This window comes from Manis pentadactyla, chromosome 2 (assembly GCF_030020395.1).
Source record: "Manis pentadactyla isolate mManPen7 chromosome 2, mManPen7.hap1, whole genome shotgun sequence".
Taxonomy (NCBI): Eukaryota; Metazoa; Chordata; class Mammalia; order Pholidota; family Manidae; genus Manis; species Manis pentadactyla.
This window is the reverse complement of record NC_080020.1, coordinates 111,470,255-111,488,859: the sequence shown is the minus strand read 5'-3', so window position 1 is coordinate 111,488,859 and position 18,605 is coordinate 111,470,255. Positions and strand designations below refer to the sequence as shown.

Sequence of the window (18,605 nt, the reverse complement as noted above, 5' to 3'; positions counted from 1 at the left end):
TATCTTACCTATTTTATACCTATTGTAATACTGACAGAAAAATATTAAGTATTATCAGTGATAGTTTACACCTTTTCTTACTTTAAGCTTTAACAGGAGTGACTCTATTAAGTTAAAACATGTAATTGGCTTTTTTATAGGTGTAAAAGTCAACTATCAGCAGCTTTATATTGTTCAGTTTAATGGTATTTCAGCCATAAAGCATGGTAAATGTTTGAAAGCACACAGGATATTAAGGAAAAATCCATATTTCTATTTTAGTCATTCAACAAAGATTTATTGAACACCTACTATGTGTCAGGTACTGTTCTAGGTTGTGGAGGATACAGCAGTTTTTATGGAGTTTATTTATTAGTAGATAGAGACAATGAAAAGTATCACAAGTGTTAGATGGTAGCAAGAGCAAAGAAGAAAGCTAAAATGGGGACAAGGGAACCCAGAGTAACCAGAGGAAGAGAAAGGTGCTATTGTTTAAATACAGTGATCAGGATAGAACCTCTGCTAGTGAGTGACCTGAATGAAATGAGGAAGGGACCCATGCGTATACACAATGGAGGAGCATCCCCTGCAAAGAAAACACCATAGAAGACTAGAGTGTGATCATCTGAAATAGATGCTAAAGTTTTTATTGAATTACGTTATCATATCTCAGTGGAAGTGATCATGTGATTTTTCTACTTTGGTCAGTTAATATGATGAATTGTATTACTGAATTTCCTAATATTGATAAGCATCTGTGATATGACCCTCCCATAGTTATGGTTTATTCTTTGTCAGGGGTCAGGCTGGCTTCATAAAAATTTTGCATGCTTTTCTTTTCTATATATATATATTCTTAAACTATTTTGAATGCCATTAAATCTACCTCCTTTGATAGAATTCAGCTATGAAACTGTCGAAGGCTGATACTTTTGTGGAAAGGAGGGTATGTTGTCATCCCTTAATTTCTCTTTCTCTTTTCTATTCCCTCCTGGTAAATAGTCTATTTGGATTTTGACTCTTCTGAGTCTGCTCAGTAATTACTATTTTCTTAGAAAATCATTTATCAGATTTTCAGCTGTCTTTAGATAGAATTAATTGAAGCAGAAGTTCTTTTTGTTCACTGGTGACTGTTACCTAATGATACTTCCCTGCATTGTAGATTACTTAACTATATTTATAATCAAATGATTCACTAGTTTAATATTAGCTCTGCAACATGTGTAGAACAGGTATTGTCATACCTTACATGTGAGTAGACTGAAACTTGCAATTTAATGAGTGCAGCTACAACTAGACTTCAGCACTTTGATCCCTAATTTAATGAGCTTTTCAGGGGACTGTGCTGTCTCTTAATGTACCATTCTGATGTTGCATTTTGCTCCCATGTCTTTCTTTCCACACAATTTTTTCACCTTTCGTTTATTGCATACTAAGTCCATGGCACTGTCTGTGGTATGTAATTTGTTAGACAGAACTGCAGCACTATTTCTTCTGTGTTCACCTGCTAGAGTATACTCTTTACTGCCAAGTGGCAAAGTGTTTGAAGGGAAGCTAATATTTAAAAGGATCTTTTCATAAAGGTCACTGTAATTGAGAATGTGTGTCTGGTTGTTTTTCTTCACTGCAACTGACCTCTTTAAGTGATGCAATGAAGATTTACTGTATCTTGCTCTACTGCAGAAAAGCACTATTAGACACAAATTACCTCTTTGCACATGACATTTACTTACCTTTTTTCTCCAGTGATGGTAACAAAGAGTCTTTGAACACTTTACATTAATTGATTTTTTAAGTTTCATTCCTGGCAGTAGCAATGTAACAGCCATGAAAGTTCTAAAACACAGCAGCATCACAGAGGACTCTTGTTCAGCCACACATGGGCAGATTGGATTACGGTTTCTTGTTAAAAGATGTGGCTGAAGGGATGGAGAAAGGAGCTGGCTGGGGAGTGGGCAGGCTGTAGCTTACACATCAGACAGGGATAGATGTGTGTGGGAGCCTGGACCCTGGCCAGCAGCCTGTCAGCTTGTCAGCTCTATCAGCCACAGTCACTTTTCTTGCCAGATAAGCTGCCAATTATTGCTGGTTCAGTCAATTTAATTTTCAGTGTGCATGCATTGTGTGATACAGGATACATGGATGTGTGTCTGTGTATTTTAAAATGCCATTCTATAAAGGATCCATTTAAAGTCATGTTGAATTAGGCAGTATTTAAAGAGACCACTCTGAGTATCTAAAAGTTTGTATGTTATTTGCTTCAGTAAGAGTCATAAACCCACAGAGGAAAATACAACTTTCTTCCTAAGTTATATTTAGGTGACTAATCATCATGGTCCATCATATTCCTGTGTAGAGACTAGTACTTCTTAAAGTGGTTTTGTGGGCTACCTGCATCATAGGAAGTCAGGGGTGGGAATGGAAAGGTTAAAAATGCGGATTTCTAGATTCTACCTCAGACCAGCGTAGTTAGATTCTGTGAGATTGGGGCTGGGAATCTGCATCTGAAGAAGTTCCCCATGTGATTATTTTGTGCACTGAAGTTTGGTAATAATACAAATATAATCATTTAAAATAAACCGCAGAAGACTGATCCTTAAGAAAATTCAAATATTGTATTATTTCAATTACAGAGATTCATATTGAAGACAAATTATTTACATAACTATTTCCCCTATCTTTTTAAACAGCATGCTGCTGTTACAGTTGATAAATTATTTTACCAAGTGTTCTCTACACACAACTTTTTTGAAAACGTACTTAATATATGAAGTGAGGAATACCTGATAGAACAAGGGATATAATAATGACACTTTTATTATATTTCTGTCATGCCAAACTTGTTTAAAAACTTTATGTATACTATTCATTTAATCTTTACAACAGCCCTATGAGGTAAGTGGTATTGTTCCTATTTTACAGATGAGAAAATTGAGGCTTATGACTTGACCAAAGCCACAGAGGTAAAACATGGCAGAATTGGAAATGGAATGCAAACAGTCTGGCTTCAGAATCAAGCTTTGGCTTTTGGCTACTGTGGTATACTGCTTCTCATCACAAAGTAACTGATAGTAGTCATTAGAAAAGTTGAGTAATAGTGAAGCTGAAAAGATTATTGTATAAGCCAGCATGACAAAGCACAAGAACACTGTACTGAGAATCAGAAGTAATGGGGTTTAGCTCCTGCTCTGTGATTCACTTACTGTCACTGAGGCTATTTCCCTGTCTATGAAGTAAGGGAGGAGGGCAGCCCTAATGCCAATTTCATACAGGATTTTGAATAGAAACTGTGGCCCACAGTCATCTATTATGTAAATGTGAGCTTAGGGCATTGGTGATACCTGGGCTGCCTCAGGCCTGTGTGCTTGTTCAACATTTTATTATTCTAACTTGTTTACCCAGTTGTGGGTAGAGTAGCAAATGGTGATTTTAGAGAGTTCTTTTTGTTTTTCTTTTCCTCTCTTTTTTTTGTTTTCAGTTTCCACAGGTTTCATATATGTCCCTTTCTCCACCCTTACCTAGCCTTTGAACTCTCACACAGCATTCTGAGTTATATGTCCTATTAATGAGGCTGAGATATGTTTATCTCCTTTCCAAAATATTATGTGTTCATTTCCTGAACAAAATAGAACATTATTTATCTAGAAACATTGTGTTACCTCTTATGTACTTATCCTTCCCCGATATTTAAAAAAAAAAAGATCTTTGATTAGCTCTTCACCAGAAGAAGGGACCATTTCAAGTGGAATTTTTGGTCAAGCCCTTTATTTAATCTTAATAATTCTGCAATTGTGATGCTAGGTCAGAGTTCATCTAGACTGTATTCATTTTAGCAGGGCTAACAAGTGTGTCTGATTGTCAAGTCATGGCTATAATTGACTTTGGCTTTGAGGTTTTCCTTCATAGTAAACAATGGGCCCTGAGCCAATAAAGCTTGTGGTTTATATTCACATACTGATGACTAAATATTACAAGTGACTTCCCCTTATACTCATTCATTTACCCTGGAGCTTGCTTTATGCTTTTTGAATGAATTGTATTAGAGGAATATCCACAATTTAAAAGATTGGATCTGTGGGCTTTCCATTGCAACTGAAAACATTTTGAGATTTCACTCTAGCCTGAGTACTAGAGGAGTGCACAAAGCCTAGGATAGAGCTTAGTTAGGACAGTCCTGCTAACACTTTGAATTTCTTGCACAAACAGTGCACCCCAAAATTGACCTTCCAGAAATTACAAGAGGAGTCTTTATTCTTTACTGACTGTTTTACATAAAATTCCTCAGAATGAGAACACTGAAGAGGGGCTTGGTTTCTGTTGGGCTTCTGTCATTTTTCTGTAGCATACTGTTGCTGGAAAAGACTCACTTTGTACAAATAACTTTGAGAATTCAGCTTTAAAAATGTTCTAAAGGGAAAATTAATCAGCACAAAGCATCAGTTAGTTAGAATTTACAGGTTTGAGACATTTGCTTAAGCTTTTGTATTTGCTTCATGAAATGTTAACTATTAGCAAATGCAGAGTTTACTGAAGTTAAATGAAATAAAACAAAAAACCCTTCAGCCCTCCTTCGATTAGTTTACTTATTCATAATATAAACCATAATAACTTGATATCTAATCTGTTCTCCTTTTTCTTGGTAACATAAGGAAACAAGTCGGTATATATAGTGAAGTGAAACATTCTGTTTGCCAAGTGGGTTAATCAAATTGGAAAACACAAGCTTCACATCATCCTCCTATAAGTTTAAGTTTTCAGTGAGCACATAGAAAAATGGGTAAGGGTGGGCCATAAACCAGTAAAATAAATAGTCTGGATAAAAGTGATTTCAGTAACACAGGTACTTTACTGGTTCTTATTGAGGCTTACCTTATTCACATTACCCTGTTGAGCACCCACAGTAATTACACCTTTGGCTTAATGGAATGTTCCCTGTACCTCCTTTTTCTTCAAGTCAGTCCCTTTATAGGCTTTCATTTTGGGCAACTGAGACAAAACTACCCTGAGGCTGAAAGTTTGAGTTGACAACTTCCTATCTCTTGAGAAAGGAAGTACAGAATTCTGGAGGAAATGACAGAAGACAGGAAATGAGTGTGTAATGGAAATCCCTTCTCAAAGTGGTGGAATATATTTATATTATGTATTTATTTATATGTGTATTTCTTGAGTTAATGCCATGTCTTTAGTACCCTTATGGTTTGGTTCTACTCTTCCTTATGGAAGCACCCAAAAGAGTCTGTGTTAAGATCAGTGTACACATTCCATTTCTTCAAGCTACCTAGAAAGGAATTAATTTTTGTGGCCAGTGACAATGTTAATAGAGACTTAGGGGTTTTTGTTGTTGTTTATTTGTTGGTTTCTTATTGGTTTTAAAAGCAAGAATTTCTGGACCAGCTTTTAAGGGTTTTCAAAACCATTAACTTATTGTCTGTTTGCATGTGTCATTTTACTCCTGCTTGATGTTGTTAATTTATTTTTATAGTAGTTTTCTATGCCAAGGGCAAATTTAGGCAATTCCCCCAGGGAAAAAATCTCCTTATTCTATTCCTAACTCTTGCTAGAGGTCACCCAATGATCTCTGTTCCTCATTGTCTTAAAAAGTGGTGACTGAAGAAATCTGTTTTAAATGCCCTAAATAATCCTGAACTGATGATGTATTTTGTTGTTGGTCTTCCTCATTTGTGGATTTCCAGAAATTCTCAGAAGAATAACTGCTGGAAATAAATTCAGAGATAATAGTTGCTGAAAAGAAAGAATAGCTACAACATTTAAATTCTCTTACTTTCTTTGTATTAAACTGGCATTCTGTAGACTAGACAGAGATGTTCCATGTGCTGAAGTCAAATAATCTTTTTTGAAGAACCTAGTCTTTATTCAGCAGACACCATACAACTCTGTGGAAGGTTCTGAGCTATGCTGTAAGAATGCTGGTGTTGGGGGCAGGATGGATTGGAATGAGAGTGTTAGGGGCAGGATGGATTGGAACTTCCTTCTGTGAGCATCTCCCCATTCCTCACTCCCCAGAATTAAAGGTTGTTCCTTAAAGAGCAGGCCTGTTAGAGGGCAGCCTCAAGCTCATTCCTTGACAGGACCAACTTCTCCACATAGGAGAAATGGCTTCTTAAAATTGGAGGAAGCACATCATGTGTTAAAGTTAATGTTAAGAAGATAAATTCCTACACCACACGCTAGTTTCAGAGCCCTGCTTTACAGCTTTTTTTTGCTAAGGTAGAGGAGGGATAGCTCCCAGCAGGTGCTGCTCCACCAACCAGTGCTGACTAGGTAAGTGTAGGAATTAAGAGTAGGCACTTAAAAAATTTTATAGCAATTTGATACATTTATTGAATCTCATAAATATTTGGATTTGGATTTTGTCTTTATTTTTCTAGAAATAAAATATTTGTTGGCAGGGGGATTGGAAATTGGAAAACAAAGACCGATGTTGCACTGCAGATGGTTTAAGAAGCCCTGCTGTAGGCACAGGCCCAGCTTGGAGGCTGAGGCCCTCTCCAGGGTGCCTCCTTTTTATCCAGGAAGTAGGTTTGTTCTTTCTTATTTCCAAGACAAAGGGCTTAGTTCTTTTAAATTTTAATTAAAGTAGTTTTTTTTCTAATTTTGGTAAAATACACATAACATGTAAGTTACCATTTTAACCATTTTTAAGTGCATATTTCAGTAGTGTTAAGTACATTCACCGTGTTATGCAACCAACTCCATAATTCTCTTCATCTTGCAAAACTAAAACTTTATGTTCACAACTTTCATTTCCCCCTCTACCCAGCCCCTGGAAACTAAGATTTTACTTTCTTACGAATTTGACTACTCTAGATACCTCACATAAGTGGAATTATACAGTATTTGTCTTCTTGTGACTGACCTGTTTGACTTAGTGTACTGTTTTCAAGATTTATCCATGTAGCATGTGTCAGAATTTCCTGCCTTTTTAAGGCTAAATAATACTCCATTGTATGTATATACCACGGTGTGTTTATGCATTCATCTATCCATGGACACTAAGGTTGCTTCCACCTTTTAGCTATCCTGAATAATGTGCTGAACATGAGTGTACAAATATATATTCAAGACCCTGCTTTCAGTTCTTTTGGGCATATACCCACCCAAAAGTGGAATTGGTAGATCACCTGGTAATTCTATTTTTAATTTCTTGAGGAGCCACCAGACTATTTTCCATAGCAGTTGCGCCATTTTCCATTTTCAGCACTGCACAAGGGTTTAGTTTTTACACATCCTGGCCAACACTTGTTATTTTCTATTTTTGTTGTTATTTGTTTGATAATAGCCATCCTAATGGGTGTGAGGTATTATCTCATTATGATTTTGATCTGCATTTCACTAATGATTAGTGATGTTGAGCATCTTTTCATGTCTTTTTGGTCATTTGCCTATCTTCTTTGGAGAAATGTCTATTCAAGTCTTTTGCCCAGTTTTTAATTGTGTTGTTCAGGGTTTTTTTGTTGTTCTTGAGTTATTGGAGCTCTTTATATGTTCTAGATATTAATGCCTTAGCAAATACATGATTTGAAAATATTTTCTACCATTCTGTAGGTTGCAGTTTCCATGTTGATGTGTCCATTGATATAAAAAGTTTTTTATTTTGATATAGTCTGATTTACCTCTTTTTCTTTGGTTGCCTGTGCTTTTTTGCTTTTCATATCAAGTAAACCATTGCCATGTCTAATAGCATATAGCTTTCTCCTAAGAGTTTTATTGTTTTGCTCTTAGGTTCAAGTCTTTGATCCATTTTGAGTTAATTTTTGTTTATGGTGTAAGGTAAAGGTCCGATTTCATTCACTACATATGGATATGTAATTTTGGCAACACCATTTGTTGAAAGTAGCCTAGTTTTTATACTCAGTTATTCCCTACCTGGCTAACAAAATGAAAGAACAAGTGGTAAATAAGAATTCCTGGGAAAATATGGACATTGGTTAATGCCTTGATTTTGGCAATTTGGGGAAAGGGAGAATGGCTACTTGAAGGCTAATTAAGTATGTTACACATAATGTGATTATTTTGCTGCCAACATTGTTATTCAAAAGTGAAATTTAAAATAAATTTCATGGTGTTTCACAAAGAGGATCATACCACCTTCCAAACAAATTGATATCCCCTAAGCTGAAATACCTGGAAAGGACAAAGAAAATTCTTGTGGCCTGGGAATTGAAAGTGACAGTCTAGAGACCCTGATGTAAAAATTTACTCAGTGAATTGTTGAGTTCAATGCTAGGGTAGAAAATGAATCTCCTTTGAAAAACTGATATTTTTCTTTTTCTTTTGACTTACTTGCTTTTTCTTTTGGCTGCTTGACTGAGGATTACTCAGTTACATACTCTTTTATTCCTTGGTTCTTGACTTCCTACTCATTTGTTTTATTTTGATTTTCTCTATAAGTCAATATTATACCTTACCTACAATAAAATACACCCATTTCAAGATTTAACAAATGTATACATACACCTGTGGAATCACTACTTCAATCAAGATTATAGAATGTTTCTATTCCCCATGCCTCTTTGTAAACACTACTATCTTTCTGCCTCATGTCAGGTAGGTACATTGATTCCATGCCCTTCATTGTTAGCCACCAACCTGCTAATACTTTTGGAAGTAGGTGAAATATAAGAAAGTGACTACTTAAATAGCTTAGAGTTTAAAAAGGCTATTTTTTCTTTCTGTAATCTGTCATTCATTTTTTTCTATTATCAGAAAAGCATCTTTACAATTTCTTAATACTTATAATTTCTTAGTACTTAGTCTCATTATGCCTAACATTGATGAGCTGGTGTCTTATGAAGTATTGCCACATATCTTTAGAAGATCGTGTTCTTCCCCCACCCCCCTTAGAAATTAAATGTCTAATTCAAAGGAGTTGTTAAACCAGACAAATTTGTTCCTATGTGGGTTTGTCCATACCTTCAGCATCTTTTCCAGAAGAAATGTTTCATGCACACCAATTGCCTTACTGTAGCATGTTAGAAAGCCAGGGGTCCTGCTTTCTAGTAACTCATCAACTCAGGACCTATGAAAATCTGCAGCTGCCTTTAGAAGTCTTAGAGCTCTGACTTGTTTGTAGATGTCATAACTGTGTCTTGAAGTGATGACAAGAAGTTTAACCAACTGGATTGCGTATGGCGACAGCTTGGGCTCTAGGTATGTGGGTAACTGGAGAGACAGGAACTGTGAATAACATGCATGCAGAATTCTAGTACATGGTTTACATCAGAATAGCACTAGCATAAATATGGATGGTTTATACTTTTTCCCCAGGATAACAAGCAGCAAGAAGTAATATCTGATTTTAACCCCGTTTTCACTTGCCAAATAAAAGGAATTATTGTTGTTGTCATTACTTTTACCATTCTGGGATTACCTTGCTATACTGAATTGAACTCTAAATGAAGATATAATGTAAAAGATATCATCTTCAGATGCAGTGTTTTAACATTTCCTCCAATGTGATGGAGCCATTTTTTAAAAGGCTACAGCAGCAGGACCAGAAAGGGCATAAATTACAACTGCTTGCCATGTTTGGAAATTACTTTTTGTGTGAATATAAAAAGTATAGAAAGTAGTGGCACTGAACCAGGTGTGTTTACAAAGCACAGGAAGTCCTGATACAAAGTCTGCTTGATGTGCTTGTTGCCAGTGTTAGAGCAGCGCTGCTCAGTGACGTGCCCTAACATGCTCGGCATTTCCACGCACTGATCTGGGGGTTGGCATGGGGAGAATGTTTATTGTTTTGTTTTTTATTTTTGCTGGCAGTTCTCATACTACCTATGTTATTTATTATTTTGAATTCATTAGATAAGAAAACTATTCTCTTGTGTCTAGCATAATCACATGTATTTGGACTATTTAAGTCTAGGCAGAGCCAGGAGAGCTATAAATAAAGATTGTGTAGAATCTTGATTGGTGACTATAATTTGGCCTCCCAGAAGTCCCAGTTAGCATAAGTTTGAGGTGGAAGGTGGTTATGTATATATGAGCCTTCCCTGCATTTGATACATTTTTATTTTACTTAAGGAAAAGGACAGCACACCTACTCCACTGCAGAAGGAAAACCTTTAAAAGAATCTTTGGCTTTTTTCTTGAATGTCATTAAATTTCTATGATCCTCTTCTTTGCCATTGACATTTGGCAAAGCTTAATGATTGATATTTAATAATTGAGATGTAATTGATTCCCCAAATGTGCTTACACTTGATGAAAGTAACAAAGTCTAATAAACACTTGCCAACTAAATTTTTTCTCTTCTCTTTTACTTTCTTTTAGGACCCAGCCCAAAACCATGTTTGCCCAAGTTGAATCTGATGATGAGGAAGCAAAAAATGAGCCAGAATGGAAAAAACGTAAAATTTGAAGAATCTCATATGAGAGCTGATTGCATGAGGGAGTAGGATATTGGACAGTTTTTTTTTAATGAAATAAAAAATACATTTTTATGGACAGATTTTGTCCTTCGTGTTATTGAGCCATTCGAAAGATTGGTAGTTACTCAATTCACTTGTTATGCTTACATTTTCTTACCTATAACTATTAAACTGTATTATAAGTAAATAAGAAACTGATTCTCCTATTACCAAATACTTCAGGTTCTTGGAAATTTTATTCAGAAATTATTGGTCCTGTACGGATTCTCTTAACCTTGGGGGAGAATGTACATTGAGTGTTCATCTGTCTTGAGCAATTCTAGGAGTATAATATGGAAATGGACATCAAAAAGTTTAATATTTCTGTGTAATTTCACAATAGTTGTTTACATGACTGTAAATAATTAGGCTGAACTCAAACTAAAAGCATTGCCATACTAGGAAAGAATGTGTGTCTAATTATCTTTCAACAGCAGAATACAGTGGTTAGGAGTTAGGAAATAGGCTTTGAATCAGACCAATATGGGTTCAAATCCTCGATTTGCTCTTGACTGTCTGGGTCATCTTGGGAGAGTTATTAAACTTCTCTCTTCTGGTTTCCTATGATAATAGCACCACCCTTGTGGGTTTGTCAGAAGGGTTGCATGAGACACTCCTTATAGATTATTTCATATAGCACCCAGCATGTGGTAAATATACACTAAATATTTGCTGTTTTAAAATAGAACTTTGCCTGATTTTATACTTTGCCAAATTTTTATCAGTATTACATTAATACATTAATATTACATTAAAAATATAGAAATGATCTTTGTAAATGTAAGAGCTATATAAGTACATGACATTAAAAATCATTCTAAAAGATCCTTGTGCTTTTGTGACTGAAAAACTAAAACAAAAGTTGGCAGTTTGTTCAAAGTAATAATGAGTCAATAGAATAAAATGCTGTGGACTGATTTCATGTAGACCTGGGGTAGTTTTTGAGTATCAGATAGTCCTCACTGGACAATTCAGGTGTTTTAGTACTCTTGCCTTCTGCTTTCCTGCCCTCATTTGTCCTAGAAAATTAAATAATTATCAAAATTAGTGATGATCCAAAATATTTATCAAAATACTCCTGATTCTGTAGGCTTCGCATACCTGCCCCTTCTCAGAGAACTCTTTTTTTAACAACCATTGCACTCATGCAGTGTTTTTGCTTCTACAGTTTTGAGGTAGCAGTGGGCGTTCTTCCATAAATAAATCCTAGAAACTTTCATTCTTGGAAACTGTTCTCTGTCCTTCTTCCCTCTCATTGCCATCCTCATCCCATTCCCTTTCTTGTCACTTAGTTTATAGGTCATAGGTAAAAGAGGAAAAGCTAACATTTGCTGTGTGCACACATTTGATGAGTACTACTCTACGTTCTTTACCTGCATTAGCTCATTTAATCCTCACCAATAAGTAGGTAAATTGCTAAACCTATTTTATAGACAAGACCAAAGAGATTCAAGATGTCAAATAATCTGATGTTATAGTTTGGGAGGGCTGTAAGAAGACACCTAAGATCGCTAACATCAGTAATTAACAAGTTTCCTATTCCTGCTGAAATGTACTTCATCCAAAATCAATTACAGACCAATATTTTGTTCCAGCTGCTTAGGATTTGTAAATTTATTGCTTCTTGGATAAAATTTACTGAAAGCATTTCATTTCATATTTTTTCCCATCTTAACTTGAATATTGCACCATATGGAAGTATTCGTGTTGCACAGCCAAAAATTGCTGCAGAGGGTTGGAGAGAGGAATAAAAACTTGATTCTAGAGGTCTTGGCAGAGTCTGCTATGATGTAAGGGGAAAGAAAGGCAAGTTTAGCACAAAGATAATTTTCTCATTGTTGTCCACCATACAAATGTCCCTTTTCTTGCTTGAGATTGTCTATCTCACTCAAGAGAGTTTTATTTAAAAAATTGTTTTTTCCATGCAGGATTGGCAAAATGCACATAAGGATTTCCATCTTGATTTTGGTGGGCAAGGATCTTCGAACCACTATAGTCCCATCACCAGGATGGACATCTCCAGTTGGTTATCTCACAGGCCCTCACTCTCATGCCCCACCAGCCACATCTCATCCCCATACAACCTTATACTCTGTATCATGGTCAACTACACTTCTGTTTGCTCAAAGAAAGAACCCAGAAGTCAGAATAATGATTTCTCCCTCAACCCTCCCACCTTATTTAATCACTGGCTATCCATGCTATCTTATGAATTCCTCAGATTTGACCTTCATCTCTTTCACTACTGCTCCTGCTAGAATTTAGACCCTCTTTTATTCCTCACCAGGACCTCTGAGGAGCCTCACTCCCCACAAATCTCCTTGTTTTTCATTTGGTCATCTAATCCCATCTTTTTTTCCGCTATCAGAGTTAGCTTTCTAAAACCAAAACCTATCATTGCATTCCCGCTTATGTCAGTAGTTCTAACCATTGGTGTGGTACTTAGTACATTTAAGATTTGGTCTCTCCCTGTCTTTCTTGATTTAACTCCTACTGATACTGTACATGCTTCTGAAGTCCAGCTACTTTAAACCCAGGAAGTACCATGTTCTTTGGCATCTGAATGCCTTTGTACATATTGTCCCTTCCTTCCCTATCTGCCTATTTGTTTTTGGGTATGGAGATCAATTTCACCTTCCCTGAGCAGCCTTCTGTGACCCACCTTGGCAGACAATTAGTTGTTCCCTCCTGTACCCTCATAATTGATTATATATCTCCACTATAGCCATCCTTTTTACAGCATTGTAAATGTATATGTGTGCATGGCTTGTGGGCCTGAGTGTGTGTGTTTTCCCCACTGGATGTAGATTGTAAAGACTAAAAGCACATGTGGTTCTGTGAATATTCAGTGAATTTGTTTAAGGAATGAGAGTAGTTGTGTTTTATTCACATTTGTATTCCTAGACCCTAGCCTGGGGAAAGTGTTAAAAAGGTGCTCACTGAATATTTGGCAGCAGGAAAGAGAGAAACAGGGAAGGGTTGGGAAGGGATGGGAAGAGAATTAGGTGTGAGAAGTGCTTCTGCCTTATAGACGGGAAGGAGGATCATTAATGCAGAAGCTTGGTCTGTAACCAGACTGCTTTGCCTTTCTCTATTGGGATTTATTCACAGGTAACTGTGGTGCTGGCTCAAGGAAGAAGCAGGATTGTAAACAGTTGCCTATGCTTTTCCTGGCATAGGCCAGCAAGCCCTAAGCCACCATGACATCCTCAGGTGCTCACCTCCTATCTTGTCACCAAAGATCTGAGACATGTCTAGCACGGGGTTTCTTAATGTAGGCAGGATGTCTGTGAACCCTCAAAGTACAAAGCATACTTTGCTTGTGTTCATGCACACTTTTCTGTAGAGAGGATCCATAGCATTAGTTAAAATTTGGGGATAGTGGGTGCTGCTAGGAGGTCTTCTCCCAAGCAGATTCTATAAAATTGGGCCACTCAGATTTGAAAATCAAGACATAACTCACATACATTCACACACACACAATACCAAATAGTACAAACTAAACCAAAACCTCTAACACACTGACTCCCACTCAGTCTTAGGAAGCTGATCTTACTGCTTTGTAGTCAGACCTTAGTATTTATTCTTTGAAAGATCATTAGCCTTCTGTCCCATTAAAAACTAAAGAGATTAACTCCACAATTACATGAGGCAGTATCCAAAAGTCAGCACTTCTTTGTAATTTAAGAGCAAATATTATGAGACTTTAGCCAATTTGAGAAAAGCTTTTAAGAATCAATATGAATATTTCAGACAACTGTGAGCCCTTCATTGTTTAATAACCAACAAGTCAGATGTGGTAGGAGGAGAGGAGGGCACCCAGGTTAGATGTATACCTACAGCCTGGGTCAGTAGCCCTCAAACCCTCACCAATTTACTCAACCAAACTGAGAGAAGACCAGGCCAGGGGAGAAGTACCTAAAGATGGGATATCGTGTGTGTGTCTGTGTGTAGACATATACAGGTACAAAAGGGACTTAAGGGCAAAGAGTAGAGAAATTTGCTATTCCTAGTAGTTTTCTGAACTATCAGAGAGTTTAGTTTAGGGATCTTCATCATTTCAAATAAAAGCATTTCAAAGGTACTTCACATGCCTGTACTTGTAATAGTACTCATTAAAGAAAATTTGGAAAATGTCAACTTATAATGGTAGAATAAAGGTGGCCACAAATTTTTTGACACTCCTCCCATCCAGAAAATTCTCCTGCCCTGAAATCTAAGCATTAGACTGTGTGATGGCTTGACCAGTAGAATATGGCAGAAGTGATGCTGTGCTAGTTGCCAAATCCAGCCAATGAAAGACTGGCAGTCTCTACTTTTCTTTTCTTGGAACACTTGTGCTTGACATCCAGTTGCCATGCTGTGAGGAAGTTCAAGCAGCCCCATGGGGAAGTCCACCTGGAGAGGAACTGAGGCCCCTGGTCAATTCCAAATGAGCTCCCAGCTGACTGCCATGTTATTGAGCCATTGTGGAAAACAGGTCCTTCAGGCCCAGTGGAATCCCATTAGCTGTTGCACAAAGCAGAGATGAACCAGTCCCTTCTGAGCCTTGTCCAAATTGCAGATTAATGAGAACAATAAGTGATTTTCATCATTTTAAGCAATAAGTTTGGGGTTGTTTGTTATGCAGAAATATGTAAATGGTATAATCTAAGAGATAAAAAATCATTCAGCCATTCTAAAACAAACAGTGCTAATATTTTGATGAATTAATTCCCAATTTTAAAATTTTATGTACAATTTGAGATTGTCTCTTACTAAAGCAATTACAGTATTTAGGAAAATGTATATTTTTCACTTTTTAAATAAATGAGTTTTCTACATTATTATAAACCTCATATATATAATTTTAGAGGCTACTTAGTACATTATATAAATCTACTATTCTTAACCATTCTCCTATTATTAGAAATATATATTGGAATTGTTTTTGAACTTGCTATTATAAGCAGTGCTATTTTGCCTTAGCTCTATGCCTAAAGTTTCTTTATGTACATAGTATTCCTTTCTTAGAATTGGTTGCCAAAAAAGAATTATAGAGGGCGGGGAGAGACATACAGATAGAGGGAGACAGACCATGTGAAGATGGAGGTAGATCCTGGAGTGATACAGCCACAAGTCAAGTAACTCCAAGGATTGTTGGGCAACCACCAGAAGCTAGGAAGAGGCATGGAAGGGTTCTTGCCTGGAGCCCCTAAAGGGAACATGGCCCTGCTGACATCTTATTTTCAGACTTCTAGCCTACAGAACTGTGAGAGACTAAACTTCTGTTGTTTTAAGCTACCTATTCTGTGGATTAAGGCAGCCCTAGGGAACAAGTATACTTACCAACAGATGATGGGTCCAACCTGGATCCAGATGGGGGCTTTTCAAGGCTTCTATCACAATTCATTAAGTGTTCAGGAAAAGGAAAAAAATATTCACAAGACTTTCAGGACTCAACATCAAAGTTTGGAATCCTGTCACTCTCCGTGGCCCCCCTACCTGACTAACCAGCTCCCTGGCCCCAACCGTCAGTATGGACTTGAATTATTATAGTTGTTGTTGTCAGCTACTAGTTTTTGGAGTAATTTGTTGCACAGCAATCGACTACAACAATAACTAATATGATTTCTAATGGAGCTAGATTCAATTTGAGTATCTAGTCTCTGGTTTCCACAGAGACTTCCTGTTTAGTCTTCTGAGGGTGGATTCATTATGAATCTGTCTTAAGGAGTGAAGTCACTTGGCTTTTCTTGACGGGAAGGGGATGAGGGCACAGATTTTATTCTATAGGATAGGGAGACCAACAGGAACCATTGGGACAGCCCAGAGAGTATAGCTAAAGGAAATAATTGTAATATTCTTTTCTCCAGTTCCTTTGAATCAGCAGAGTTGCTGCACCTGCCCCATTTTCCCCTTAGTCAGTTTGGCTGGAAGTGTTTTCTTGAGTTGCTATTGCTTCCACACTTGGTCTTGTCCCTCATCCTCAGGGCAAATAGCCAGCATTGTAGCCTCCTGATCCAAAGTATTCATGAGGTTGTAAGCCATATGAGTCAGTCTTTCTCATAGCCTTTTTTATTCTGAGACATCTATGCCAAATATGATGGTCTTGCTGTTTACAAGTTACTTTGAAGTGTGGCTGACAACTGGACTCTCTTCATATCTGCCTGACAGAACTGATGTGACCAGATGCCTGGTACCGCTCCTCACATCTCTAATGTTGACCAGCCGTGGCAAAAGATAAACATATGATGGAAGAATATTTACTATGTTAATCAAGGAGTCTTAGTGGTATGGCTGGTATTTTGGAAGTAGCATGAAATATGAAGTCAGAAGTTTCAGTTTATGTTTCTCCTTTGCTATTTAGTAACTTTGTGAGCTTAGGAATGTCATATAAACTGTGAGTCTCAGTTTCTTCATAAGTAGAATGGGGACAATATTAACCATTCAGCCTACATTCAGAGGATTGTTTTATGGTTCAAATGGTGTGTGTTTATATGTGTGTGAAAGGGCTTGTAAACTATGAAATGCTAATACAGTTGTTGGCTCTTGTGGTTACTTATTATTAGTATTTCAGTGGGTATAGATGAAAGGCATCTCTTAGAAAAGAAGCCCAAATCTGTATCAACCCCATAATCAAGAATCATTGTGATGGCAGATAGGGTACTCTACCCATGGGGAGTACTTGATTCTGGGCGTTTGAGAGGTTGTCGCCTAAGTGGAAGTTGTCCACACTTTGGCTAAGGTTGTCAGGTAGGCTCTGGTCCTGGTTGATTCAGCTTTCATGGAGTCATCTGAGACCCTGATCTACCTTTTGTTGGCCTTACTGTCAGCCATGTTCAACACAATGACGCTCATGGTCCTGGTGATGACAGCATCTGAAACCTAGAAAAAATGGAAAAGTTGTCTTTTGCATAGGCTATTTTGATACTGCTTTTTTCTTGTTCACCCTTATTTCTCTGTGGCATTGAAAAGTCATGCTCACTTCAGTGGGTGCTCTGTAGTCTTCCCTTTGATTCTATTGCCTTTTGTTTATATCAAGTCAACTGTGACAAGTGGCCAGTAGCTATCTTGCCTCCTAAGAATAGAGACTTTTTTCTTCTCCTTATTTTGTTTTGAAATTAAGAGAGTATTTTTCCTTTGGGAGACCTGGGTTCAAATCTCAGCTTGGGAAACTTACTTAAGTTTTTTGGAACCTCAGTGACTCTTAGGGATGTTTTGAGGATCAAAGTGTGAAAATACAAACAACAAAAATGCTAGACAAGTGTTCTTTTTACTGCTTCTCTATTCAAAGGCCCCCTAGAAAGAGCAGACAGGCTTTCAAGAAATTCTATTTCAGGATATTATTTGGAAATGCTATATCGAAATGCTATATGTGTATTTGTTCTGAAACAAGAAAGTCCTGAAGAACATGTTACAGATCTGTTTCTGTAACTCAAAAACCTGCAGTCCTATTTTGAAATCCAGCCCTTACCTGCTCAGTGCCTACCAACAGGTATGGACCCACCTGGAAGTTGGAGACTAGACTGTGATCTATTGCCTGAGCCTTTCTCCTGTTGTTCTGTCCCAGTGGTCATGTTCTTTATGTCATCCAGCTCCAAGGCTGGCTGAACCCCTAGAGGGTCATATATGATGATCCACTCTCTTGCTTGACAATGTGTAGCTGAGACTAGTGAATCTGCTCAGGGCCAGATGTGTGGTTCTAACCTAGTTTTAGTTAGGACCAACCATGTGTCATAGAATCCAGAGAAAGCAGCAGAAGGCCGCTTGAATAACATGAAGGAGTGAAGCTATAGAGACTATTATACTTGGAAAGGATACTAGAGCCCATCTACTCTGAGCTCTGTATTTTTACAGATGAGAAAATTGGAGCCCTGAGGGTCAGCCAGTTGTTCAAGGACACACTTCTGCTGCTTTCTCTGGATTCTATGACACATGGTTGGTCCTAACTAAAACTTACAGGATGCTTAGTCCTTGACCTCCCCCTTACAACATTATTCTTACGGGTAAAATACAATCTGCTTGACAAGTGTCTGCTTTGCCACAGCCCACGTTATGACACAGTTCCCAAGGCACACTGAGGTAGAACTGGAACAATGACAAAAATCTTTGATAGTAGCCCAGTGTCCTTTCAGCTCTGCTTGTTTTTTTTCGGAATGACTTGATTGGAATGAGACAGACCTAGCCTAGAATCCCAGCTTTGCCATGTATTGT

At 37.4% G+C, this 18,605-nt stretch overlaps 1 protein-coding gene across 2 annotated transcripts in view; it reads left to right on the top strand.

Moving 5' to 3' along the window:
• WDR70 (WD repeat domain 70) overlaps positions 1 to 11,324 on the top strand; it is a 404,364-nt gene extending 393,040 nt beyond the window's left edge. For both annotated transcript variants that reach the window (XM_036886101.2, XM_036886094.2), the window contains exon 18: positions 10,273 to 11,324. In XM_036886101.2, the coding sequence (XP_036741996.2) occupies positions 10,273 to 10,360 (88 nt within the window). In that variant the 3' untranslated portion in view covers positions 10,361 to 11,324. The remainder of the gene's footprint in view (positions 1 to 10,272) is intronic.
• The last annotated feature ends 7,281 nt before the right edge of the window (positions 11,325 to 18,605 follow it).